This window comes from Hypanus sabinus, chromosome 18 (genome assembly GCF_030144855.1).
Source record: "Hypanus sabinus isolate sHypSab1 chromosome 18, sHypSab1.hap1, whole genome shotgun sequence".
NCBI classification, from domain to species: domain Eukaryota; kingdom Metazoa; phylum Chordata; class Chondrichthyes; order Myliobatiformes; family Dasyatidae; genus Hypanus; species Hypanus sabinus.
In genome coordinates this window covers 37,021,469-37,049,384 of record NC_082723.1, presented here as the reverse complement: position 1 = coordinate 37,049,384, position 27,916 = coordinate 37,021,469, and the positions used below count along the sequence as shown (strand labels likewise).

Below are 27,916 nucleotides of genomic sequence, written 5' to 3'. Positions count from 1 at the left end.
TTGTCCTTTGCACAATGGCTGTCCATCCTGTGGGGTGCCGCTTTTCAATGATTCTATTATGGTTATTGAATTTATTGAGTATGCTCACAAGAAAATAAATCTCAGTGTTTCATATGGTGACATACATGCACTTCGATAATAAATTTACTTTGAACGTGAATGCAATAAATGGAAACACCAACACAGTTCCTTATTAGTTAGTTTTACAACTTCTCAGTCTACCCTGGCATTTTATTACCTTGTTAGTGCTGTTTAGCAGGGTAAGAATATCACCCTTTTTCATGGTTACTTCACGAGGACTCTTCTCCTGATAATCATACAAAGCCAAAACCAGCTCTTTTCCAGTTTCATCATCTGAAGGAGCCACTTGTTGCTGAAGAGAAAAAAACAATTAGAAACTTATTAATCCACCATGTAGTGTGTGTGTGTGTGTGTGTGTGTACATGCGCACGCGTGTGTGTGTGTGTGTGCGTGTGTGTGTGTGTGTGTGTGTGTGTGTGTGTGTGTGTATATATATATTTATTAAAGGAAGTAAATTAGTGGCTAAAAGTCCATAAGCATGCTTTAACATTTAACAACCAGTATGCAAAAGAATCATTTCAACATCTTAAAAGTTTAGAATTTCTTACACGACATGCTTGAGCCTGCTCCTTCAATGCCTGGATGCTGCTACCATAAGCAATCAAATCAGACATCAAAGCTTCATGCTTCTTCAATAGGGCCTAGAAAGAAAATTAAAATTCTTTTATAGAACCATTAAAAAAATTTCAGTGCATACACTGCAGAAATAGGATAATGATTGAAGGCGACAGTTTCTGATGGTTCATCCAATTTACCAAGCAATTAAGTGAGGCAAAAGATTTCACAGTCTAATTTTCAATTACAGTAAGTTAACTCTGCAATTCAGGGGGGAAAGGCAGAGGCCAAGCAGGTGTCAATTTGGTCATAAAATGGAGAGCGGATCGGCTTCTCATTCCTGATCTATATACAGACATTTTGTTGGAGACATTTAAGTGGCTTTCAGTTAGGAAGTTACAGATCTATTTGTAACACTGCCTAAAACTGACCTGCCTGCATTAGGCACAATTTCATCTGAGTAAAACTCTTAACACTCTTGAAAATGTACTGCAGCAGAGGCAACTTTGATTTTAAATCATAGCGTTTATTGATCAGTTATCTATTTCGCATCTCACCCAATTTTAACTTCCCATGTTTTCAACTTGTACTGCTCATCAGAAATTATAATTATTCAAGGTCAATAAATGATGAAGAAAACTAGATCTTAAATTTACTTTCAATTTACTGATAAATGTTGTTATTGCTACAAAATAAACATTACGAAATAAACACTACAAAATAAACTTTTTGTTCACCAGCACAATACTACAAACCAAAATATCTTTTGCTTGAACAGCACCTTTTGTATCTTCTCATTTAAAAATAAAATCAATCAGTAGTACGGAAAATTCATGACTGTTTTGTTCATTAACAACAAGGTGTACATTAAATGTAACAATCAATCCATTAATCACCAGGATGCCAAGAGAAGATCAAGGGTTCAGAAAGGTTGTATTCAAATTGCTGGACTGGCACCCGGAGGAAAATGTTTCAAATCCATCCAAGGTGGATGTTTGAATGGGAATGGAGATAGGAATTGAAAACATTGGCCACTGGAAAATTCTGCTTTTTGTGGATGGAGCTGAGGTGCTCGACAAAGCGGCTCGTCAATCTACGTTGGGTTTCAACAAAGTGGAGGAGGATGCACTGGGGGTACCTGATACAGTAAACTGCCCCAACAGATTCACAGGTGAAGTTTTGCCTCTCAGGGAATGACTGTTTGGGGCCCTAAATGGAGGAAAGGGAGGAGGTGAATGGGCACATTTGCAGGGATAAGTGGCGGGAGGGATGAGTGGATAAGGAAATCATGGAGGATATGATCCTTGTAGAGGTCACAGAATGAGGGGAGGCAAATATGTTTTTAGTGGTAGGATTCTGCTGAAGATGTCAGAAGCTGCAGAGAATGATGTGTTGGATACAGAGGCTTATGAAATGGGAGGTGTGGACAAGAACTCTATCGTTGTTAAGGTGTTTGGGAAATGGAGGAGATATGGTTGAGAACAGGATCAATGGTGGAGGAAAGGAAAGCCTCATTGTGGGAACAGATGCAGTGAAGAAAAAGGAACTGAGATAAAGTAATGGCATTTTTACAGGAGACAGGGTGGGAAGTTGTTTAGTCAAGATAACCATGGTCATTGGTGGGTTTATAAAAGATATCAGTACTGATGGAGACAGAAAAATGGAGGAAGGGGAGAGAGGTGTCAGAAATGGACCAGAGAATTTAAGGACAGGTACTTTGAAGGAGGACATCTCTGATGCTGACTCTGATCACCTGCCCTTAAGGCCCCTCCTCCTTTCCCTTCTCTCATGATCCACTCTCCTCTCCCATCAGATGCCTTCTCCTCTAGCCTTTTGTTTTTTCCACTTATCACCGCCCAGCTTCTTACTTCAATTCCCTTCCCTCACCCACCAGACTTCACCTGTCACCTTCAAATGAAGTTCACATCCAGCGAACAATATTTTAAGGTTAACAATCTACAACACAGATATGATCAAAAGGATCAAAACAGATACAAAAGGAACAAAGAGCAGTAAGAGGCTATTATGGATATCATGGTTGATCATCTACCTCAGTACCCAATTCTTTACATTCTTTCTTCCCTTCAGCATAAAGATTTATGTACCGTCACCTTAAATATATTTAATGACTTGACCCCCCCCCCCCCACTGTGTTTTGTGATAAAGAGTTCATAACTTTGCCACAAACTGGTTGAGGGAATTTCTCCTAACCCAAGTTCTAAATTGCATACAAAGTATTTTGAGGTTGTGACCTAATTCTGCACACTTCAGCTATCAAAATCACCTTGACTATATAAGTTAGTTTAATACAAGGGTTCCAAACTTTTTTATGCCGTCGACCATTAAGCAAAGGATCCATGGACCCCAGGTTGGGAACCCTTGGCCTTACGATCCCCTATCACTCTTCTAAACCGGTGAACATAAGCTTAATCCCTATCTTTTTTCATATGTTAGTCCTATCACTTGAGAATTAGTCCAGTAAACTTCAGCTGTGCTCACTACATTACAAGAGCAACCTTCTTCACATAACCAGTCTAAATCAGCACATAAAGCCTTTGCTGCAACTGTACAAGGGAACCACATGACCCTGCACAGTCACAACAATATCCTTGCCTATACTCAGATCTTTAGATGATGACTACCATAGTAAATGCCTTCCTAACTGCCTACTATATCTGAATGCTTGCTTTCAGCATCTAGATAAATTAATATCCAAGATCTTGTTATACTTCATCTTTCCTCAATCTATTGTCAGTCAGATAATGTTTTCCTGTTTTTATGAATCCAGTGGATAACTTCATATTTTGTCTATAATGGCACTGAATGTGCCATGCATTTGCCCACAACCAACTGCCAAACCACTTTAAAACCCTTTTCATCCCTCACACAGTGCACATTCCATGACCGCCCTCAAGCTATGTTGAGCCAAAAAGCTTGTATGATAATCTTTATTTGTGGAATCAAAGAGCCATACCTCAGCAGAATCTTCATCTTTTCCATAGTCAACACTGCCAACAACAGGCTCTTTCTCCCTCATCCAAGACTCTGCCTCATTAGCATCAGCAAAGTACTGTTGAGCCTGCAGTGAATCTTCCAAATCCTGGCGTCTCTGTGCCGCCTTAGCTTTCAAGGAATCCCATTTTTGATTTAAGTCATTTAACTTAGCTTTCACATCTTCACTGGCAAAGTGACCTGAGAAAGAATTAAACAAAAAGTTTCTGTAGAAATGTCACAAATGAAACAAATTACTTGTATAATTGTATTCAAATTCCCTGCCTCGCTTGTGAACTCCTCCTCGTATAATATTTGCTTTTCCTGAACAACTTCTACAATTCAAATTTCACAATGGACTGTATAAAAAGGGAGGGAAAAAGTTTAAAACACATTAGGGTTGGCACACAATATAACCCAATTCTCAAAGCAAAATCATGAAAACTTTTTCAAATGACTCTTTTGTAGCTAAGGAATAAAATTATAACTTTATAACCAATTCATTTCTCTTAATTGCTTTCTTATACACTCAATCATGAAAAACTTTGTGCCTGGTCCTATTGGTATAAAGACTAAGTACATAAAGAAGAGTCGAAAGAAATGACCAACCTCGGCTGTAGCAACATTACGGTTTTCACTGGCTTGGATTGTGATGATCATTTTCTCGCAAAATATTTGTAACAGCAAATCATCATTTTAACAAAATTGAAAAAAAAATTCAATTTAATTTTTTTTAAACTCCATGTTAGGAGTTACAAACCTGACCATTCATTTCCTTTTTGAATTCAACAACCATTTGCTCCTTTAAAAAGTTCTTTTATTCTTATCAAGTTTATTCTCTCCTCACATTTTCATTTCTCAGACCTTAATTTTTCTCAATTTTCCTTTCATGTTATTTTCTGCAGTACATGTAAATGAGTAGAGGGATTTATTTACAAACCCCATTTCCAGAAAAGTTAGGATATTTTCCAAAATGCAATAAAAACAAAAATCTGTGATATGTTAATTCACGTGAACCTTTATTTAACTGACAAAAGTACAAAGAAAAGATTTTCAATAGTTTTACTGACCAACTTAATTGTATTTTGTAAATATACACAAATTTAGAATTTGATGGCTGTAACACACTCAACAAAAGTTGGGACAGAGGCATGACAGAGGTGTTACATCACCTTTCCTTTTAATAACACTTTTTAAATCATTTTGGAACTGAGGATACTAATTGTAGTAGATTTGCAATTGGAAATTTTGTCATTCTTGCTTGATATAAGACTTCAGCTGCTCAACAGTCCGTGATCTCCGTTGTCTGATTTTCCTCTTCATGATGTGCCATACATTTTCAATAGGAGATAGATCTGGACTGGCAGCAGGCCAGTCAAGCACACGCACCCTGTGTCTACAAAGCCACGCTGTTGTAGCCCATGCAGAATGTGGTCTGGCATTGTCCTGCTGAAATAAGCATGGACATCCCAGGAAGGGACGTCGACTTGATGGCAACATATGTCTCTCTAAAATCTTAATATATGCCTCAGAGACAATGGTACCTTCACATACATGCAACTCACCCATGCCGTGGGCACTGATGCACCCCCATACCATCACAGATGCTGGCTTTTGCACCTTTCGCTGATAATAATCAGGATGGTCATTTTCATCTTTGGCAGAGAACTTGATGTCCGTTTTTTTCGAAAACTAGCTGAAATGTGGACTCATCTGACCATAGCACATGGTTCCACAGTCTTTCGGTCCATCTGAGATGAGCTCGGGCCCAGAGAACTCGCCGGTGTTTCTGCATTGAGTTGCTGTATGGCTTCCTCCTTGCGTAATACAGTTTCAAGTTGCATTTCTGGATGTAGCGACGGACTGTGTTAAGTGACAATGGTTTTCCGAAGTACTCCCGAGCCCAGGTGGCTATAATTGTCACAGTAGCATGACAGTTTCTTAGGCAGTGCCGCCTGAGGGCTCAAAGATCACGCACATTCAACAGTGGTTTCCGACCTTGCCCTTTACACACTGAGATGTCTCTGACTTTGCTGAATCTTTTCACAATATTATGTACTGTAGATGTTGAAAGACCTAAATTCTCTGCAATCTTGCATTGGGAAATGTTCCTTTTGAACTGACTAACAATTCTCTCACAAATTTTGGCACAAAGGGGTGAGCCACGACCCATCCTTGCTTGCAAAGACTGAGCCTTTGATGGATGCTACTTTTATACCCAGTCATGATACCTCACCTGCTACCAATTAGCTTGCTTAATGTGGAGTCTTCCAAACCAGGGAACACTTGAATATTCTGTGCACTTTTCCATCTTATTTTAACTCTGTCCCAACTTTTGTTGAGTGTGTTGCAGCCATCAAATTCTAAATTTGTGTATATTTACAAAATACAATTAAGTTGGTCAGTAAAACTATTGAAAATCTTTTCTTTGTACTTTTGTCAGTTAAATAAGGGTTCACGTGAATTAACATATCACAGATTTTTGTTTTTATTGCATTTTGGAAAATATCCCAACTTTTCTGGAAATGGGGTTTGTACAAAATGAAGTGGATTATTTATATTTTACTAAAAATCCTCCTTGCCTGACTGCAACACTGGAAGTCATTTAACCCACTAGGTCCATGCTAGTTTCCAACAGTTCAGTGACATTAGTCCCGTTTCCCTCCCTCATTTCCCATGAGCTCTTAATGCATTTTTCGTTGAATGTGCATCAACTCCTTTTTGATTTATTTGACTTTTATCAACACCAAGGGATAACTTACAGCTTCTGAGATGTGCGAGAAACTTACTGCATGGGAACAACATACACATCCACACAGTCAGCACCCAGGTCAAGACTGAATCCAGATCCTGGGAGCAGTGAAGCATCACTACTAATTGCTGATTATCATGCTGCCCTTGATGATCCGATCTTCCCGGGGTAAGTTGCACCACTGAGATGGAAAGTTGCATTTGCTCCTGATGAAGGATCTCAGCCCGAAATGCCGATTGCTTATTCCTATCCATAGATGCTGCCTGACCTGCTAAGCGTTGTGTGTATTGCTCTAGATTTCCAACATTTGCAGTATATTTGTGTCTGGACTATTTGCCCTCCCCCTCAAACACATGCCCAGGACATAGCCTGAATCCCTTCAACTGACTGCCATTTTATGAATATGCACTAGTCAAATTGATACATCCTACATAAATAGGAATTAAAAATCTTCACTAATTTTGACTTTCATAAATTTCTTTGTAAAAGACATTACCAAAGTTGCACATCAAAAGCAATTACATAGTATTTTGTTTAAATAAACAACTCTTACCATCTTCAATCATGGTTTGACCTTTCTGAGCCACTGCTTTAATACGTGGTTCATGACCAGCAATCTCTGCCTGGAGGGCTTGGTGCTTTTTAAGTAAGTTCTGAACACCAATCAAATCCTTTCCTGAAACAAAAGATATAAAATCTGAGCATCAATCATCCTCCCCAAAAATAATGACTGGTGAAAATTAAATTTATAAACTCTGATATCAAAATATGTACAAGTCCTAATTTTTTAGAACAAACAGTCCCATTAGCAGAAGAAACCTCCAAATGTTTCAGAGGATGGCCTAGACACAGGACGTCAAGCTCAAGTTAATCTGTCTATGCTAAAAGATTTATCACTATTGATAGTTGTGGTCTTTAAGAACAAAGCAGGATGAGAATGGGACAGAAGTTTACAACCACCTGAGGTGCAATAATAGCCCTGCTTAACATTTCCTCATTTAGTTCGACCACTGCAGCCAGGATTAGGGAAGACACCACAACATAATTAAGCAAAGGAGCATCAGAATGTTATCTGGATCAACTAATAATAAATAACAATAAGACTTGTTATAATGAGGAGAAAATAAATAACAATAAGATTTTTTTTAAAAAACTTAGCTCACAAAATGACTGACAATACACCCATCCCCAATGGTCCGTGACCTGAAAAGAAATGGTTAAGAATCAAATGCAACCATGGGTCTGGAATCACTTAGGTCTAAATTGGACAGGGATAGCCACTACCCTTCCCTAATGAATAGTAATGAACCAGATGCTTAAATTTTTTTACAAATGTCAATCCAGTCATTGTTACTAGGCGTTTTTAAAATTCCAGATTTATTACTCAAATTCCCCAACTTGCATTGTGGGACTTAAACAGATGTCTAGAGGAGTGGTTTTAAATTATTCCATGATCTAACTGATGGGAGGAAATGGGCTCAGGAGGCAGCATAGCCTCCTCTTACAGTTTTGAACAACAGTATTCATAGAGGAAATATAATATCCAAAAAACTATAGTTTGAAATATGCCAATTGGCCTGACCTCTATTAGTGGAAGCAGCAATAGGTTCTTTTTCTCGAATCCATGTTTCTTCATCTTCAATGTCACGGAAAAGCTGTTGGAGTCTAAGGGAGTCAGCAAGTTTCTGCTTTCGGGTCACCATTGGGTCTTTCAATGCCTCATAACGACCAACTAAAGTTTCTTGCTTTTTCTTGATGTTGTCAGCATCAAAATGTCCTGCTTCCTGGAACTGCCTGGCTTGGATATTAATCCCATCAATACGGTCCTTCAAACAAAACAGTAAATAAATGTGAGTCTATTCTTACATTACAATTAGAAGTACTTGTAGCAAAGGTTAATGAGTAGAAATTGCTAAACAAAGCTGCTGGTGCCTTTATTACCTTCTACTGTTACTGCTGGTTCACCCATGTAACATTTTGTCTTGAAAGTGAAAACTACTTTCCCCACAGAATCATTGCTCCTGATTGCTTGAATAACAAACTGAAGTCATCACAAAACGTGGTTGATGCCATTAACAAAGATAATACAGTGCAGGAAAGAGGTGCTGACATAAAAGATCCACCATGATCTTATGAAAGGAGGAATAAGCGCAAGAAGCCAAGTGGCTAATGCCTGACACCTTCATTTATTTCTTATAATTGTTTGCCGTTCCTTTTGATATTATTTGCTTACAATAGAATAATATAATTCACTGTTAAATACAGATGGAACATAGGTTAAACCTGTTGATTCTTTTTGGCCATTTTATAAAATTGGACTCAGCACTTTCAGGCAACATTCCACAGCACAGATGTTCAAATGGGAACACAAAAAATACTGCGCCTGGTATTTCTAATAATTCCCCAAAGAAAATAACATGCAGAGAGAAGAAGAAGTCAGTCATAATCAGTCTCACAGCCAGGGTTGGCAGAGATCGACAAACCAATTCCTCCATCAAATCTTATACAAGAATGTTCTGAAAGGGAGTGGTTCCAGGAGTTTAGCTGAATAGTATCCAATAATCTAGATGTTAATAATAAAGTAGTTCTTGGGAACATATGCATAAAAAGACAGTGATAAATTGTACATACGGAAGTCTATTCAAACTACTAAAAGCTTTCACTGCAACAAATTTTTGCCTCAAAGGATTTACAAAACTTGGGTTGTAAGAATAAAATTTTGAGATTTGTATGCTTGTAAATTTGCAATTGATACAGCTATTTTCTATAGAAACAGATATGAGCAATGAACTCACAGGAGACCTTACAGTCCCTCGTGCTTGCTCTGCCATTGAATATCCTGGCTGATCTTTTAACTCCATGCCACTTTCTTATAATAGTCTGTCTCAATCATTTTTGAACTAAATAAACAACTGACTCCCACAGTCCCCTTCACTAGTGAACTCCAACAACCCTCCACATTCCTTGGAGCATAGCAAAACATGAAAGGGGATTAGCACAGATTAAATGAACGAGTAAGGACATGGCAGATAGAATACAATGTGGACAAATACGAAGTAACCTACTACTTGTGGAATGAAAGCAGACAGCCCATCTTTAATGGGTTCTAGCTGCTTTTAAAACTGAATCATATTATCTTCTGGAAGCAAATAATGTCAAAACAATGTGCTTTAGAATAGAAGCAGGAGGACTGGGCAATTTGGTCTCATGCCTATTCCTCATTTCATAAAATTATAACTGATCTTTTATACAAATACCATTAATGGACAGAAATCTGTAATTCACACAAATATTTGTACCCAATACTATGCACTCTAAATTTTGTTCAACAATGACCTGTGAGGCAGCTTATCAAAAGCCTTTCTAAAAGTCCAACTACACATCAACTGGTCCTCTATCTATTCTGTCAGTTACAACCCCAAAAATTCTATCATTTGCCAACCCTGATTTCCCTTTCATGGCGGTTACTTCTTTCATTTTCCCTTCTACTGCTGAAATTAGGCAACTTATCCATGGTTTCTCCCTTTCTTAAACTGAAAGGTAGCTTACATTCAATACCTTTCAATCTGTGAGAACTATCCTTGAATCTATGGAATAGCAATTAGAACATCCACCATCTCTCAAGATACCTTCTTTAAACCCTAAGATGTGTAGGTCATCAGATCTGGGTTTTTTATTTCCATATTTCAGACCAATCATCATTCTGAAACATGGGTTTGCTGCTGTACTGCTGTACTATTTCTGGGAAGTCTTTGTATAAAACATAGATAAAATGTTTCATTTCTCTCCCATTACATTATTCTCCAATATAATTTCTCCTTTCTTGGTCTAAATTAAGCTCTTTATTTTGCTGCCTGTATATCTCTCGGACTTCATCTGCTTTTATGTTATTTACTAGCCTACTTTCCTGTAGTCAGCCTTGATGCTCCTTTGCTGAAGTTTCTTTAGCTCAGTGAGATTAAGTGATTAAGTAAATCTCACAGAACAAAATCCCTGGTTAGATGCCTGGTCTCCACTGAATTAACTAGTCGGCCTTGAATCGGGATTAAAGCTGGAAGGTAAATTAGCCAAGTTTCCCATTTCCAGCTCTCATTATCAATACCTACATGCATATTATAGACATCAAGAAGGAAGAATGATAGATCAACCATAGTTAGATTGGAACAATGGGCACCTGGATAGAGAATAAAATGGCACCCCATGCTCACAACATCGTATTTCTGCAAGAAATCAACATCCTTAAGCAGATATGACACGGGATACAATGAATTCCAAAGTCAACACTTATAAATTTCCATACCTGGTGTGCTGCAATATCAGCTTCCAGCAGTGCATGCTTCTTCTGCAGATTCTGTACGCTGGTCAGATCCTTTCCATAATCATCTGAAGAAAGGTGACCTTCAACTTCATACAGCCAGAGTTCAATATCTTCCACATTTCGGTTAAATTGTTGCTGTTGGTTGGCCTCTCGTAATTTGATACCTGACCATAAACAAAAAATAAAGGTCATATTATTGAAACAGTAAATTTAATTATGTTCTACATTCTTTCATATAGTCACAGAGCATTACAGCACAGAAAGAGGTCCTTCAGGGTCCATGCCAAACTAATATTTCCTATTATGATGGTGGAACCAACCAGACGCCTGAGCTAACTATTGAAATAGCTGTGAAATTAAATTCCAGAATATTAATTGAAGTTTAAAACATACACTGTCTACCTCTAATGAATCAATCACACAGAAATATGGCTCACTCCCTCTGAAATTATCTGACAAGCCACTCAATTGTATTATAACTGATAAAACAAAACACAAAAAAGATAAAACTTCGGGACAACTTGGCACCTTCCTCAGCACCAAGTGTAGCTACTATAAAATTACCCAAGTCCAGCTGATCCTGTAATACCTCCTTTATAAAATTCTGGGGACTGACACTTCAATTATGAAAGCTATCAAAAAACAAAACAAGTTAAGCAACAGCTGACAGATATATTCACAAAACCACAATTTCGAGACAATGTGCAAAACCTCTCCATCATAATCCCTGGTTACATCCTGACCCACCAGCCGCTCGAACCCACCAGAGATAATAATCAGTGGTACAAAGGTAGAAAGTAGCAGCTCTGAGAGGTCAAGCATAAGCCAAGAAACCACCTCAAGAATCTGTAACATCAACTAAGGCTGGAGATTTTCCAAAAATCCCTATTACATATCTACATCAAAATAGTTACAAAGTAACCTGTAATCGAGCCATTAAGGTGAAAACTAATTCCAGCCAATTTGGTCTCTCCTATTCATCTTTAATTCCTCTATTCATGTAGCATCCTCAAATTACTCTGTACATCTCCTAGTGCTATCTCTGATGTCCAGAATTATGCAAGGTACGTTAGTTGTGGCCTAGTAAGTGATTTATGTGGTTTTATGTTTGATGTCTTGAAAATGTATCCCCATATGCCTTTATAATATTTTAAATCAAACAATCACAGTCCTTTCAGGGATCAGTGGATATACATTGTTAGCCCTTCCCAACTTTCAGTATCATGTATTCTTACATCTTGTTTCCAACATCTCCGCACCTCAGATTTTTCCAGATTTGATTCCATTTGCTGTTTTTGTGCACACCCAACCAGCCTGCTGACTTCTTCTTGGTTGAAGCTTTATTCCTAAGAATTAATGATACTGACAATCTTCCTTTCATTGGAAAACTGTTCCAAGAAGCAACTGTGTTGCTACAATCACTCTTAGTCTTTGCTGAATGGGAGGCATTGTCATGGGCTGGGCAGAAAGAAAAAAATGGAAGCAGGAAAAACCTCAGTGTTCAGACTTCTGATCATCATCCAAATGATCTCTTTCAAAAAGATCTGAATGATTAGACAACACTCAAATTACAGAACAGGACTCAGCAGCATTACTGATTATCCAGACTCACACAAAGAGTGGGCATCAGCAGGTGGTGTGGGAGAACAGCCAGTCTGTATTGTACTATTGTTAATATTTTCAACATTCTTATTTTTCTGGATTTTAACAGTAGAGCTGCTCTTGGCAAAAATAATCACTTGATCCATACAAAACATTTGTTGTTTCCTGACCTTTCATTTCTGTGGCCTCAAGCAGTCTTTTCCACAGAGAGATGACTTCATTCATACGAGTGGATACTTCATCAGAGGCATAGTGATTAGCATCAATCAGTTCCTGTCCAGCTTTCTGCAGAGTGTCAATTCGACTCTGGTTAGCTGAGAGTTCTGCTTCAAAAGCCTGGTGTTTTTGAACCTTTCCTTGCAAGTTGGAGGGATCCTGGATCCAGATAAAAAAATTAAAGGATATTGAGAACCATTTTGAAAGTTTGTTGTATTAATGTCAATTAACCATGCAGTCATTGAAAACTGAACATGCAGCTACTGAAAGCTAATCCTTAACATTAAAAAGAAATCAACTGAGGTTAAGAATTCTATGTAGCAAACCTATTTAAATAGAACATAACTAGATATAAACTATTTTAAGACCCAGTGAAGTTAAGCTGCTCTAGAGTGAAGAATGACAGAGCATTGCTGGAGACATTGCTTAATACCCAGATATAAATACTGCTCAGCACAATTTGTATACCTATGGTGTTTATACTTCTGGACAATTGAGAATAATTTCACCTTATGGGCTTCATCAGTGGCAGTTTTCATCTTTTCGTTTATCCAGCTCTTTAACTCATCAGAGTCACGGAAGAACTGCTGCAGACTGAAGGAGTTCTCTAGCGCAACACGGCGATACATGGCGCGTTCATGGAGAGCATTACGGCGACTCAGCAGCTATAACACAAGATAACAAGACAATGAGAAACTTGTAACAAGTTGTTAAAATTGAAAATGTAATGTCTGAAAAGTTAACAAAGATAGATACAAGATAAAATTGCTGAACTATGGGAAAATTTAATTGAATGCACTTAACTGGACAGTTCTTCAATAAGCCAATGAGGTAATTACACCCATTCTGTGATGTACAAATTGATGAGAGCAGCCTAATTCAGTGGAAAAAGACCTCTATCTCATACATTAGATATGTGTGGTTCTAAATTAAAGATTTCAAAGTTAAAGTTGAAGCTACATATTCATTGACCTATCACAAGATTTAAAAAAAGCAGTGACAAGTTACCGCATCACGACGTGCTGCAACATCTTCCTTAGCATAATGATCACTCTGAATCAATTTGGTAGCAAATTCTTCCAATGCCTGATCAGAGAAAAATGGAATGGTTATATAAAATAAAAGAACAACTGCATCCCATAAAAATTATCAGGAACTGAAAGAATCCTGCCAATCCTACCGTAATTTTCTCTTCTTGAGCACCTAGGGACTTCTCAAAATCTTCGTGCTTTTTCAGAAGTGCTTCTACACTATCAAGAGAATCTCCCAAGTCTTCATTCAATAAGAAAGCCTATGCAAGAACAAAGGTTCGATCAAAATGGTTACCCCCCCATATGAAAATAATTCTTTATTTGTTGCTGCCTCTCGAAAAGGGCAGTTTAACACATACAAGAGTTCTTAGTATTCCAAAATTACTGCTCTAGGCCAGCATTAGAAGACATCAGTAATCAATGATGATTTTCTTTTTTTTTTAAACTTTTTTTGATGGAATGATGATTTTGTTCAGCTAAACTGCATATATAAAATTTGATAAGTAATGGTTTAAGACTTTCTCTACAGACAGTGAATTTGTTTCATATAAACATGTACCAATATTACATACTATTCTGCATTTTTCCAATACTCTGATATGAAAAGCTGCATATTTGAAGTTATCCATTCATTACTCTGATTTTATCTGTAATATGCAGTCAAGGACCACATCTTTAAAATCACCCTTGCTTTTAAAGTGCAGGGGTGATTTAAAATACAGCTGTGAATGTGAAATATTATGGAGTGAAAATAGTTGAAAGCAAACCACTGATAGGACGGTCTGATGATTCAAAGTGAAAATAATTAAACCATAGTTATTCTGTTGCTAATAAAAAAGGACGCATCTCTGAAGTCTAGATCTCTTTGATTTCAAGGAGCATAACAATATAGGGTAAACAAAGTTTAAGATACAGGCAATTCAATACTTCATGAAGGCCAGAGTAAAGTGCAGGGGTGATTTAAAGAGCAAACTTGGAGAGTATAAGCATGAAAAAATGTAGGCAAATATCAAAGGAAAATACCAAAAAAATATGAAAAGGAGAAAATAGAAAAACAATGTTCTACTATGGTCTAAATAGATTGGAGCAAAATAAAACCTGATGACAGGCTTATTGATTGAAAAGGTGCTTGATAGGAGATTCCACACAGGGTGCAGTGAAATGAGTTTGCTTTTCCTAGTGTACATTAATGATTTTAATACAAAATGAAGAAGCCAAGATCAAGACATCTGAATATAGGTAACAAAATTGGCATTATGACTGAGTGCAAAGAAGAAAGCTTTATACTGTAAGAGTATCCCAATGAATTGGTCAGATAAGTTTTGTTTTTAAATAAAGGTAAATGGAATTCAATCCAGAGTAATGAATTTCGAAAGACCAAGTAAGCAAATGCAAAGTGGTGGGATATTGAGGAGTGCAGCAGAAGAGACCCCTACCTACAAGTGCAAGTCTACAAATCCCCAAGAATAGGTCAAGCATTCAAGATTGTTAAGTAGTACATGGGATGCTTACTTAACCAAGGTAAAACCCAGGTATATTATGTTGAAAATCTGATAAACTAGAAAATTGTTAGCTATAGTGCAGAGTACAATTCTGACCACAATCTTACAAGAAGTGATAGGATTAGAATCTGTATTGAAATGGTTGTTGCCAGAGATCTGGATGCTAAGGTAGAGAAGTGATTGGCCTAGCTGCAGTTGATCTTGTAGAATTAAGGATTAGGCCTACGCAGAATCAACTGTAAAAATACAAAATAATTAGCAATAATTATGGAGCATTGATTTAAAAGTAAATAGTAGATAAGTTAACTTGCCTCCTGTTTGCTCATCCAGTTATCCACCTGCTCAGTGTCGCGGTAGAAGAGCTGTAGATCCATGCACTGTTCATACTGGTGTCTACGGAGTTCCCACAAATCTAGGAGAGACACCTTTTCTTCAGCAAGGGTTTCCAGCTAAGCAATGAAAAGAAATTTACAATCATTAGCTTCAAACGCAAGCAGACAAATTATACGTACCTGTATCATTTTTGAATTCCAAGAAAGTCAGGTTTCACATTATCTAATGTAGTATAATTTTCAATTACACACCAAGTTAAATGAAGATTAGGCATAACAGAATAATACAAAGGCAATTAGATAACTGATCCTGCTTCCTACTCAACATCGAAGAGTCAAACCTGAGACTTTAAAAAGTGAAATGATATATCACATTGGTAGCAAACATCCATACATGAACATCCAGCAGCACTGCGGCCAGATCAAGATGCCACAATTTGTCATTCTAGACCTTCGGCTCTCCTTTCCCTGAGGGACTAAACTCACCAATTCAAAAACAACTTTGGCCCAGAGCATCTTGCAGTGCATGTGTAGGAAATGTAAAGCCTAAAATGTTATTCTTCCCTTCCCACCCTCCAGGACTTCAAACATTTCTGCTCAGTGAAACATTGGTATTTTTTTCAGATGCTGGTGTAAATGATTTAACTTTGGGGAGATAAAATACCAATTGATAAATCACTGAGCAATATACTTCCATTCATTTCCAAGTATCTGTCCCTTACCCTTTCTCCACTAAAATTCTCTGCTACACTCTCATCACCTCTCCATCCTCAGCCTCCTATGCAGTTCCAATGCAGCTCAACTCAAACAGAAGAAACAGGATCTAATTTTTTTCACCATTTAGGTACATCAGGTTAAAGTTGCTAGGTAGAATTCGATAAAAAGCTCAGCAAATTCCATCTTGTCTGCCATCTCACTTCTTCCAGTATTCCCAAATTTACAAATTTACGCTTGCTTAAATAAACACTTTCATCAACCAGAATCATTAACTGTTTCAAATAAAGATAACTAGGAATACCCGGCAGAAAAGGCAGCAGAAGGCTTTTTAAAAAAAATTTGAAATGTTAGCTGTTGATCATCAGTACCTCTTTTCAAATTTTGTTACCAAAGTGCTCACTGATTGTGAAGAGCAAGTTGCATTTAAATAGCACCTTTATTTTAGGACACCTTAAAGCATTTTTCACATAACTAATGGCTTTTGAAATAGTACGAAGAGGTCCATGCCTTCAGATGGTAATTAAAAATATTAAACTCGTATATACATTTACATTAAAATGTTTGAGACTTCTTTCAAAGAAACAGCAAGTTCAGAATGAGATAAGAGTCTCAGCTTATCACTTTCTCATTGGATAGCAAGGAAGCAATTACATAGTATTGTCTCCAGGATGATTCAAAAAACCTGAAGGCCATCAACCACAACAGTATGTAGGTCTCATTAACACTCAGCTGGACATGTCTGGAGACAGCAAGCACTTCAATATGTGATGCATAGTTTTTAAAAGCTGTGACTATAACCAATGTCTAACTGAACTAAAAGGCCACTTAGACCAAGATTTATCCACAAGCATCAAAAAGGTAATATAGTACAAGTTGCTTATTGTACTTAGTCACTGAAATTTAGTTTTCACTTGGTGCATTTTCATCCAGTCAGACAATGCAAAAATAAATAAATTACAGAAATCATTTGCTTTGACTTTTAGAACAAGGAACACAATTACCAATAATCATCAAACACGAGGAAATCTGCAGATGCTGGAAATTCAAGCAACACACACAAAATGCTGGTGGAACGCAGCAGGCCAGGCAGCAACTATAGGAAGAAATACAGTCAACGTTTCAGGCCAAGACCTTTCGTCAGGACAAACGAAAGGTCCTGACGAAGGGTCTTGGTCCAAAATGTCGAGTGTACTCCTTCCTATAGATGCTGCCTGGCTTGCTGCGTTCCACCAGCATTTTGTGTGTGTTACCAATAATTAAACCAGCTAACAAGGAATGTTCAGTAAAATTCAAATAATTCCAAAAAGGATAAGCATTGCAATTTCTTAATCAGCTTCACATATATAAAAAAAAATGTTCCCATCCTTGAAACTGCTTTGTTACCAATACTAAAAGCAGGAAATATTAGGTGTGTCGATCAGGATATAGTACCTTCTCTCGGACTTCATCAGATGCGTAGTGCCCACCAGCAAGGAGGGCCTGTCCTGCTTCGTCAGTGGTCTTGAAACTGTCTTCATGAGCATCAATTTCACCCTTAAAAACACCATGTCCAGATATGTAAATTTCTTTTCTGCTCAGGTCATTAAAATGCTATTGAAAACTCTTAAAATTTGCTTCTATTTATTTTTCCTAGCAATATTGTTATTATTTACGCAGAATTTCTACATCTGCACTCTGTGAATGCAAGTTCCAATAAATAAAAACCTAAATTGATCTAGAAATTGCAAAGTTGAAAACAACCTATTCATCTCCAAACTTAATAGCCATATAAGGCGAGAGAAATTCCCATCTGAGTGTTTTACACTTGAATGAACAAGTATTATGACCATTAAAATCAATCAGGCATTGTAACCACTCTGCCAAAACCATACAGAAACATGGCTCCAGGACAACATTCCATGCACTGTCAACCTTTAGGCCATGCCACTCAGAGACTTGTGCTAATATTATTTTGTGACTGTATGTGCTATCACAACTATATGTGCTGTGTGTTGTGTGTCACTGTATGTACTGTGTTTTGCACCTTGGCCCTGGAGGAACACAGTTTCATTTAGCTGTGTATATGTGTATGTTTGAATGACGATTAAACTCAGATCGATGGCACACTCAGGAAAAGCTAGAAAATATACAAGAATCAGAAAGTAGTACATTGACGCTTACATTATGTTAGACAATATAAAATTAGTGGACAAGGTCATTAGTATGACACTATTATATAACCATCCTTGCAATAATTCATAACTTCTGTTCTGAGTTCTGCATTGCATTTTAACCAGATATTTAGATGACCTTTCTCATCTCTTAACATGTAAGCCTATGTATACAAAATGGCATTGGACAATTAGAATCACCTTATGTTCCTGATGTCTATCAAGTAATGCCTCAGCTCCAGCCACATCATTAGCCAATTCATCAGCACTAATGAGAGCCTTCATTTCAGTTACCCAGCTTGTCAGGTCACGGAAATCAGCTAGGAAACGTTGCAGTCTAGAAAAATATAAAATATTGTCTTAAACTTTGGTCACTTTGATAAACAATTTTCCAAAGGTTGCAGAATGTACTACAAACACAGATAATTTAACCAATCAAGCACTGTACCTATTCAAGTTTTATGATTATTGTACTTGGTTCAAAATGTTAACTCCCATTCAAAGAAATGACCCTAAGGTTAGCAAGGGAGGAAATGAAAACAAAGCCCAATGCAAACAGGAAAGATTTTTTAAATAGTCAGAAGGAAGGAATTCATGGAAGTTTCCAGAGTTTAGGAAACTGCTGACAATAAGAATGGGAATACACAGGAGACCAGAATTGTAGAGCTCAAGAAGATAAGGCAAGAATAAGTTAGGACAAGATTTGAGGAAGAGGGAGAAAACAAAAACAAAACCAGATAAAAGAGACTAATAACTCAGCAGATTGTGTGGCCTTTGATAAAAGCAGCAAAGTTTTGAACGTGATTAAGACCAAATGGCAGATGATGGGAAACTGTTTGGAGCATTTTTGAATAATTAAGTTTAGGAGATAAGTAGATGTCAGCAGATGCACTAGACCTAGTGCAGCTATATTAATCAACTTATGTGAGAAATCCACTCACAAATTTATTTTATGTTAATATATCACTTTGCCAAGACAATATGAAACTTAGATTTTGAAATCAGAAGCATTATTTATGGTTATTACAAATAAAACATTTGCAAGATATGTTCCATATTAGACCATAAGACATAGGAGCAGAATTAGGCCATACAGCCCATCGAGTCTGCTTCGCCATTCCTTCATAGCTGATCCTGGATCCGATTCAAACCCATACACCTGCCCTCTCACCATATTGCTTAATCCCCCGATCAATTGGGAATCTATCAACTTCTACTTTGTATATACCCAAGGACATGGTCTCCACCTCAGTCTGTGTCAGAACATTCCATAGATTCACCACTCTTTGGCTAAAAAAAATCCTCCTTACTTCTGTTCTGAAAGGTCACCCCTCAGTTTTGAGGCTCTGCCTTCTGGTTCTGGATACCCTCATATTAGAATTGCAAAACCATCAAAATTTTATGTAAATTCTCATTTAACTTTCTTCTACAGCCCTGGTGAAACCTAGTATGCTGTCTATTCACTACTGCTTTCACCTGTATGAGTCATCCAGCCTTGTATGCCTTTCTGCTGCCAAGGTGCGGATTCGCTCCCAGTTTTGAATGAGTTCTTCCTGTTTGACCTGGATCTGAGCTGCATTCTGTGGGTGTGACTGTTGCAGACGATCTGCCTCAGAAGTGAGTGCCTTCACCTGTGTATAAAACAGCAAAAAGTTGAAATAAATATCCTACTACATTTCATGTTTGAGAAATAAAATTATATGTCATCAAATAATAGTTAATAAGCTACATGGCTGATCTCTAAATGCCCTTATGAATTTAGGAATTACTGTTACCAAATGGGAAGATTTTTGCATTTATACTCTTACTCTAATAGTAGCAGGAAGGAATAAATGGTATTACTATAGGTCATAGGGCGCCTATATAAACAAGTTGAGTTCTTTTCAATAGCTGAAACTACCATTACACACTTGAATTTCTTTAAAAGTTTAAACATCATAATTTCTGAAGGTGCTAATAGTCCTTAATGAGCACGTAGAAACTAGTAAGACACATTAAAAGTGCACAAATATAGTTATCAGCTTTCTGGTATTACCTTATCCTCCAGAGCTGCAAGATCTCTCTCCAAGCCTTCATGTTTACGAAGAAGTGTTTGCACACTAGCCAGGTCACGTCCAAAATCATCTGAAGCCATTAGCTGCTCCTTTTCTTTAATCCAACTAATTGTTTCATCCACATCTCTATGATTTTATAATAAATATTTATTCAGGAGTTGAAAATTCAAGACTAACAAATGCACCAACTACTTTCTTTTATTTCATTCTACATTCAGACAGAATGTTACCAAAAGTGCTTTAAAATATATTACAATGCAAACTGTTTTAAATATGATGCAAAAGCATAAAAGTACTTGAGAGTTCTTGTTAGTTTAGTGTACTATTTGAAAAATAGACATGTAGACATGGGGAAATTTTACTCACGAGACTTCTAATTTTTCAAAAAGGGAAGAAATTACTTTTCTGCAGATGCATGTTACAATATAAAGCTTCCTCAAAGAAAATGAAAAAGACTGGAATTTGGGAAATGCTTCTCACCATTCAGCAGGCTTTTATTTTCATACTAGATCAAATCAATTGACCCACCTATTGAAACGTTGTACTTCTGCAGCTCCAAAAAGTTTTCCTTGTCTTTGTAGTACCAGGCCCTTGAGTCGCTGCCAAGCAGTATTCACTTCATCCTGGCGACGGGTGATAAGTGCCAGCTCAGGATGATTCTCCTGTAGAAAAATAACAATATGATATTTAACAGATCTCTTTCCTCACTGACAGTATTTATATCACCTACCAAAGGAAACAAAAAATACTAATTGCTCTGTATATACGTTACAGTCTAAAACATAATGGGATAGAATTTCCATATGGGACTTGCATGCAAGTTGAATAACTTTCAGATAAACTGTTAGCTGTAGATAAACAAACTTCGATTTTACTAGATCTAAATTAAAAATAATTATATCCATCAATTTGAAAATTTATTAGAGCAAACAGAAAAGAACGATTATAAAAATATTAAACATATTGTTACACAAATGTAACAGTAAAATTGGGTTTACAGTTGCACAACAATCAACATAACACAGACAAGGACCTGAAGAGTTTGTTAGAAGAATACAAAAGATATTGTAGAATAGTAATCTCTACACATAATTATCCAACTGAAATTCAATGTTTTTCTATGTCCCCTCTATTGTTATATTCTAACTTGCAGCCATCTGGCTACAATTCAGAAAAGAACAGATGGTATTTTCCCTCCATCATACCATTAATAATAACTGCATTGATGTGCTTGTCCATATCATCAGTCCATATAAATTCACTTACAAATTGTTCTGAACAAGTTAACCCCAGTACCATCAATGCTGTACTCAGAGCTGTGCCAAGTCTAAAATGCAAATTGCCTACAGCCTTGCTTAGGAACAATTACTCTTTTAATCCAAAGTTACAGTGAAAATTTAGCTTCCTAGCAGAAGTGTAGATAAATAAGCAATACATTCTTAAATGGAAGTCTTCACAGACCTGCTCCAATTTTCCAGCTAGTTGGTTAACTTCATTAACACGTTCCTCATGAGCTGCAAGGTCAGTCTGGAATTCCTCAAATTTCTTCTGCAGCACCTCCACGTGCTCCAAGTCCTGGCCAACTTCCTCAGATGTCACGATTGCCTCCTAAAATTGAGAAATAGGACTTAAAATAATTCTTTTGCACTTTAAAATTAAGTACATGTAAAGCAATATTTTGTTTAAACATCAAGAAAATTACATATCGCAAAAAGAGAAAGCTCAATCAGTTTTGAAACAAGGCCTGTTTTTGTTAATCCTTACTAAGCGAGTCTAGCCTCAGCTTCAATTCAGACAGTCCATCAGATTATCTTTTGTACAGATCCACAGCAGCAATCAGGATTTGATTTTCATTCCAATACCAACACTTACGAAACTCCAGGGCACTAGTGACATTGCTTTTCAAGTACAGAATGCTATAATTTAGTATATAAAAGAAGAATATTAAATTCTAAACTCAAGTCAATAATCCCAATACCGAAAAGTCAATTTCCCTAATTCTTCAATGCATTTTTGTAAAAAGAAATCCAATAGAAGAATCATACTTGAAACAATTTAACCATTACGAATTAAGATAACAAAGGCTACAATAACCAGCACATATCAGAGACAATATAGAAAAAAGTTCTATTTATAGAATGTTCTGGACTTGTAAAAAGATGGCAACACTATTTATTGAGATACCACAGATCACAATAATAAATACTACTATCATCACACTTCAGTAGTCCCCTTCAGTTCGGTGAAATCATGAACAATTTTTCCCTTTACAACTTGCAGAAGTGCTCACAAAGTACAGGTCTATAATTTCCTTAATTATATCAATGTTGTCCCTCAGAACAAGGGCACAGATGAAGAATGGCATGAGATGTACCACATGCCAATTTACAGGGCTAACAATGGAATTAATTTGCTGATATTTTCAGACTCAGGTCAAAAATGCACATCAGATGTTTGGCCCTTCCCCTATGGAATTTTGCATGTCAGATATAGAACCATAGAACATTACAGCACAGAAACAGGCCTCTTGGCCCTTCTTGGCTGTGCCGAACCATTTTTCTGCCTAGTCCCATTGACCTGCACCTGGGCCATATCCCTCCAAGCCCCTCTCATCCATACACCTGTGGGAAGAAAAGACACTAAGGAAGCCCCACCTGAGATGCCGCCCAAGGAGACATGCCAGGAAACAACTGCTACAGGACCACAGCCAAGGCTGTCAAATGACATTCCAGTACACAAAGAATTAATCAACTTGCTTCAGTGAGTTGGCAAAAAGGAGGAGTGAAATAGTTGATGGACCAACAAATGTCAAAACAACTTAGTGATTTAAACAAATATTTCAAGAGAAGAAAATTGCAGTATCACAGGAACAGAAGTGGTGAACTGGCTAGCTGGATTACTTAGTCAAAACATTAGCATAGTCATGATTTGGTGAATATTCTCTTTCCAACATTGATGCTATAAACTGCCTTCCATCCACTGACTTGCACAGGAGTTTAATCTCCATTGGTAATTGTGTCATGTAGTTTTTTGTTTGGGCATATTACTCTAAGATGGAGAAGATGGTACAATGTGCTCTCAGTGACTAAGAAAATAACCATTTTAATCTTGTTCAATGGATGGTAAGTTGTCAAAAACTACTCCTCCCTGTCTCTTCCGATATGATAGTATTTTTTCTAAGGTGAAGAGTGATGTAATGGATTCTGATACAAGGGTCCCAAAGCTAAATACAGCAAGTTACAATAGCATATAGCAAGAATTATCCAAGACAGATCAAGAAACCTTAACTTCTGGGACTGTGGTGGATCTACAATGGCTAATGCAGGTGCACAGGTTAATTACAACAATTGTTTATTCCTGATGTGAATCAGAAAATCCAAGATACAAATTGTTCTGAGAAACCTATGAACCAGAGGTCTGGGATCAATTTAAAAATCAAATAGAGGGCCACTGAAAAAAATTAAGAGAGAGGAAATAGCAGGCTTAGGGAAAACTTAAGACCCAATTATAACAGCTTTTATGTGAAGAGAAAAACACCAATAATGACAAATGTAAGTACCTTGTGGTCAGAAATTGTATAAATACTTTACCTTCACAAAGGAGAACACAAATAACAGGCAGACAGTAGGATAACAAAAGCAATGGCAAATGGAATTTAATCCTAACAGTATGAGGAGTTGCACTTTGGGAGGACTAATCAGGGTACAAAATGCACAATGAACAATGAATCTATTAAAAGTTTTTCAAGGAGGTTACCAGGAAAGTAGATGAAGGGAAGGCAGTCGATGTTCTCTACATGGACTTCAGTAAGGCCTTTGACAAGGTCCCACATGAGAGGTTAGTTAGGAAGAATCAGTCACTAGGTATATGTGCTGAGGTAGTAAATTAGATTGGACATTGGCTGAATGGGAGAAGCCAGAGAGTGGCAATGGAGGATTGCTTCTCTGAGGGAAGGGCTGTGACTAGTGGTGTGCAACAGGGATCAGTGCTGGGTCCATTGTTATTTGTCATCTATATCAATGATCTGGATGATAATGTGGTAAATTGGATCAGCAAATTTGCTGATGATACAAAGATTGGAGGTATAGTGGACAGTGAGGAAGGTTTTCAAAGCTTGCAGAGGACTTGGACCAGCTGGAAAAATGGGCTGAAAAATGGCAGATGGAGTTTAATGCAGACAAGTGTGAGGTATTGCACTCTGGAAGGACAAACCAAGGTAGAACATACAAGGTAAATGGTAGGACACTGAGGAGTGCAGTAGAACAGAGGGATCTGGGAATACAGATACATAATTCTCTAAAAGTGGCGCCACAGGTAGATAAGGTTGTAAGGAGAGTTTTTGGTACATTGGCCTTTATAAGTCAAAGTATTGAGTATAAGAGTTGGAATGTTATGGTGAGGTTGTATAAGACATTGGTGAAGCCGAATTTGGAGTATTGTGAGCAGTTTTGGTCACCTAATTACAGGAAGGATATTAATAAGGTTGAAAGAGAGCAGAGAAGGTTTACAAGGATGTTGCCGGGAATTGAGAAACTGGGTTACAGAGAAAGGTTGAATAGGTTAGGACTTTATTCCCTGGAGCGTAGAAGAATGAGGGGAGATTTGATAGAGGTATATAATGAAATATATCTTATGGAAATATTTGTTTGATGATGAACTTCAATAAAAAAAATTACAAAAAAGATATCAAGTATATAAAATTATGACAGGTACAGATAGAGTGAATGCAAGCAGGCTTTTTCCACTGAGGCTAGTGTTAAGAATGAAGGGGGAAAAGTTTAAAGGGAACATTAGGGAGGGTTTCTTCACACAGAGAGTGGTGGGAGTGTGGAATGAGCTGCCAGATGAAGAGGTAAATGTGTGCTCACTTTTAACATTTAAGAGAAACTTGGACAGGTACATGGAGAGGGGTATGGAGGGATAAGGTCCAGGTGCAGGTCAGTGAGACTAGGCAGAAAAATGATTTGGCACAGCCAAGAAGGGCCAAAGGGCCTGTTTCTGTGCTGTAATGTTCTATGGTTCTAACGGTAAGGCCTTTAACAATACTGAGGAACAGCGGGACTTCACCGTATGTCCTAAAATCCCTGAAAGTGATAGCACAGGTAGATAAAGGTGGGATACTTTCTTTCGCTAGATGAAGCAGAGAATACAAGACCAAGAAGATAATGATGCATTTTATAAAATACTGATTAGGCCATAACTGGAGCATTTCATACTGCTCTGGTCACCATAACATAGTAAGCATGGTGAGTGCACTGGAAAAGGTGCAGAGGAGATTAACCAGGATGTTGCCTGGGATAGAGCTTTTCTGGTATGAGAAGATATTGGATTGGCTATATTTTATCTTGGACTAGAAAAGGCTGATATACACAAAATTATAAGGTGCACAAATTGGGCCAATAGTAAAAGACTTCCCCATAAAAAAGTTTTAGAAGGGATCTGGGGAAAAACTTTTACAGACATTAGTTTTCATACTCAAGGAGTCCAAAGACAAAGGCTTTAGAGAACAAGAATCTCTGGGGGGGAGGGGTTGAGAAACAGGTGAACTGACTCAGAACTCTTTATCAATTGTAATCATAGCAAATGGTGCAGCAGATTTGAAGGGTTGAACTGTCTGCTCCTTCTAATTTCTGTTTCTAATCACTCATTGACAGTATAACACTATTTTATGCCAATTTGAACCAAAATAAAAGTCAAAAATAACCTCAATACTTCAAAATAATACAAATTAAGGAATAACTATTTCATATACATCCCTTAAAACCAGAGATTATACAAATTTGATTTTAAAAATTGCATTTGTCACTAAATATTTAAAAGGATTTCCAACATTTCAATATAAAGACCCATGTGAAAGTGTGAGATTTGTACTTATAATCATTGGTCTATGTTTTTTTCTAGATTCCCAAGAAATACTAGAACACTTCTAAGATAATATAGAAATACAAAAAAGTATACAGATTATTTTGTAAACTAGTTTATTACTGCCGCATGTACAAAGTATGGTGAAAAATTTATTTTGCATACCATTCATATAAATTAATTCATTATAATAGTGGATTGAGGTAATACAAGTTCAATCAAAAAATGCAGAATAGTGTTATGGTAACAGAGAAAGTGTAGTGCAGGTAAACAATAAGATGCACAATGTTTATGCTAGAGGTCTTCATTATAAATTCTGATGCTGGGGCATTGATCTGTTAGCTTTGACTGACCTGACTAACCTTCCTGCCATTTACAACAGGTGGTAACTGAAGATGAATAAGAGAGAAAGAATGAATCGCTACATATTTTCCCCTACCATGACAGGAAGTTTAATATATGAATCAAACTTCAATTCTTATCATTAAAAATAATCAACTAACCTTATCATTGATCCAGTCCATGACATCATCACATTCTCGCTGATACTGCACAAGCTTCTGCGTCTGGAGAAGCCGAATCCCCTTCTCCCTCATTTTCTCCAGCAGGCGCGCCCATAGCTGATGAAGCTCCTCTAGTCGGGTCTTGAAAGAAAAATAAAATGTAAAGAGCTAATCAATTTTAATAGCAGAATAAAACCATGATAGTGTTAGGTTTTTGAGAGCTATCATGTCACAATTCTACACATGGAAGCAAACAGATAATGTTCTGCACATTACTGTATCTACCTCAATGTTAATAAATAATGAAAAGTTACCTTAAAAAGCACTGATTAAGCTATATTAAAACAACTTTCTTTCAAAGGAAGCACATAACAGTGAAGCAAAATTTGGAAGTACACTCTGATTGCTCTCTGTTGATGCTATGTCATCAAAGGCTTTCTACAAAGACGGGACAGAATTCAAACTATGATTTTGTAGTTAAATTTTTTCATGAGTCAAACATGCATTCAAAAAAATTATCAAACAAGCAGCTTTTACAGTAATTTTATCATGTATTACTACAATTTTGGGAAAATAAATGGTAGAAAACCATTTAACTGATGATTCTATCTAATAATGCCAAAATACTCAGGCTGGAAGACCAACTATGTGATACTAAGGCATTGACCCTCTTACCAGCAAGAAATAAAGTTCATGATACAGAATGACTAAACCTGATGAATTACATTCAATGACAATTTCTTCTCAAATAAGAAGAGAAAATTGCTGCCTATTTATAAAATTAATGTACTTCTTTTTGACCACAATGCTTTAAATGACAATCGACTAGTCATTTCTAACTTTTAAAGTGAAGCATTACACCTAGCCATGTTGATGGGTAAAATCCAGCCAAAAAACAAGACTGTCGTGAGGGATCCCATATATCAGAAGAACAGGTGCTCACTGCCTCTGTTCAAAAAAGTTTGTATTTGCAAAGATTTGTTCTATTGGCACAAGTAAGATGTCAGTACATTATTTAAAGCCCCCCCCCCCCCAGTATTATGCTTTCCCACCAGGAATACATGAAAAAATGTTCAAGTGAAGGAAAAACTGTTTCCACTTTGCAGCCATTTTCAGATTAAAGTGGATCCCAAGCAGAGACTGAATAATCTTTCTCTGTAAAGTTGAGGTAAACCATTTCAAACCAATGCTAACAGTTTGAGAGGAAACTGATACATGGGCTGTCACCAAAAAAAATCTCACAGCACTTC

General features: G+C 37.1%; 1 protein-coding gene across 8 annotated transcripts in view; it reads right to left on the bottom strand.

Annotated features, from left to right (window-relative positions):
* sptan1 (spectrin alpha, non-erythrocytic 1) overlaps positions 1-27,916 on the bottom strand; it is a 122,876-nt gene that overhangs the window by 61,302 nt on the left and 33,658 nt on the right. For all 8 annotated transcript variants that reach the window (XM_059994127.1, XM_059994128.1, XM_059994126.1 and 5 more), the window contains 18 exons: positions 26,667-26,807; positions 21,763-21,909; positions 20,830-20,963; positions 20,283-20,427; positions 19,724-19,878; positions 18,449-18,584; positions 17,529-17,630; positions 15,360-15,497; positions 13,696-13,806; positions 13,524-13,601; positions 13,025-13,180; positions 12,470-12,674; positions 10,680-10,861; positions 7,962-8,205; positions 6,933-7,055; positions 3,611-3,828; positions 630-722; positions 239-373 (listed from right to left, as the gene is read on the bottom strand). In XM_059994127.1, the coding sequence (XP_059850110.1) occupies positions 239-373; positions 630-722; positions 3,611-3,828; positions 6,933-7,055; positions 7,962-8,205; positions 10,680-10,861; positions 12,470-12,674; positions 13,025-13,180; positions 13,524-13,601; positions 13,696-13,806; positions 15,360-15,497; positions 17,529-17,630; positions 18,449-18,584; positions 19,724-19,878; positions 20,283-20,427; positions 20,830-20,963; positions 21,763-21,909; positions 26,667-26,807 (2,643 nt within the window). The remainder of the gene's footprint in view (positions 1-238; positions 374-629; positions 723-3,610; positions 3,829-6,932; positions 7,056-7,961; positions 8,206-10,679; positions 10,862-12,469; positions 12,675-13,024; positions 13,181-13,523; positions 13,602-13,695; positions 13,807-15,359; positions 15,498-17,528; positions 17,631-18,448; positions 18,585-19,723; positions 19,879-20,282; positions 20,428-20,829; positions 20,964-21,762; positions 21,910-26,666; positions 26,808-27,916) is intronic.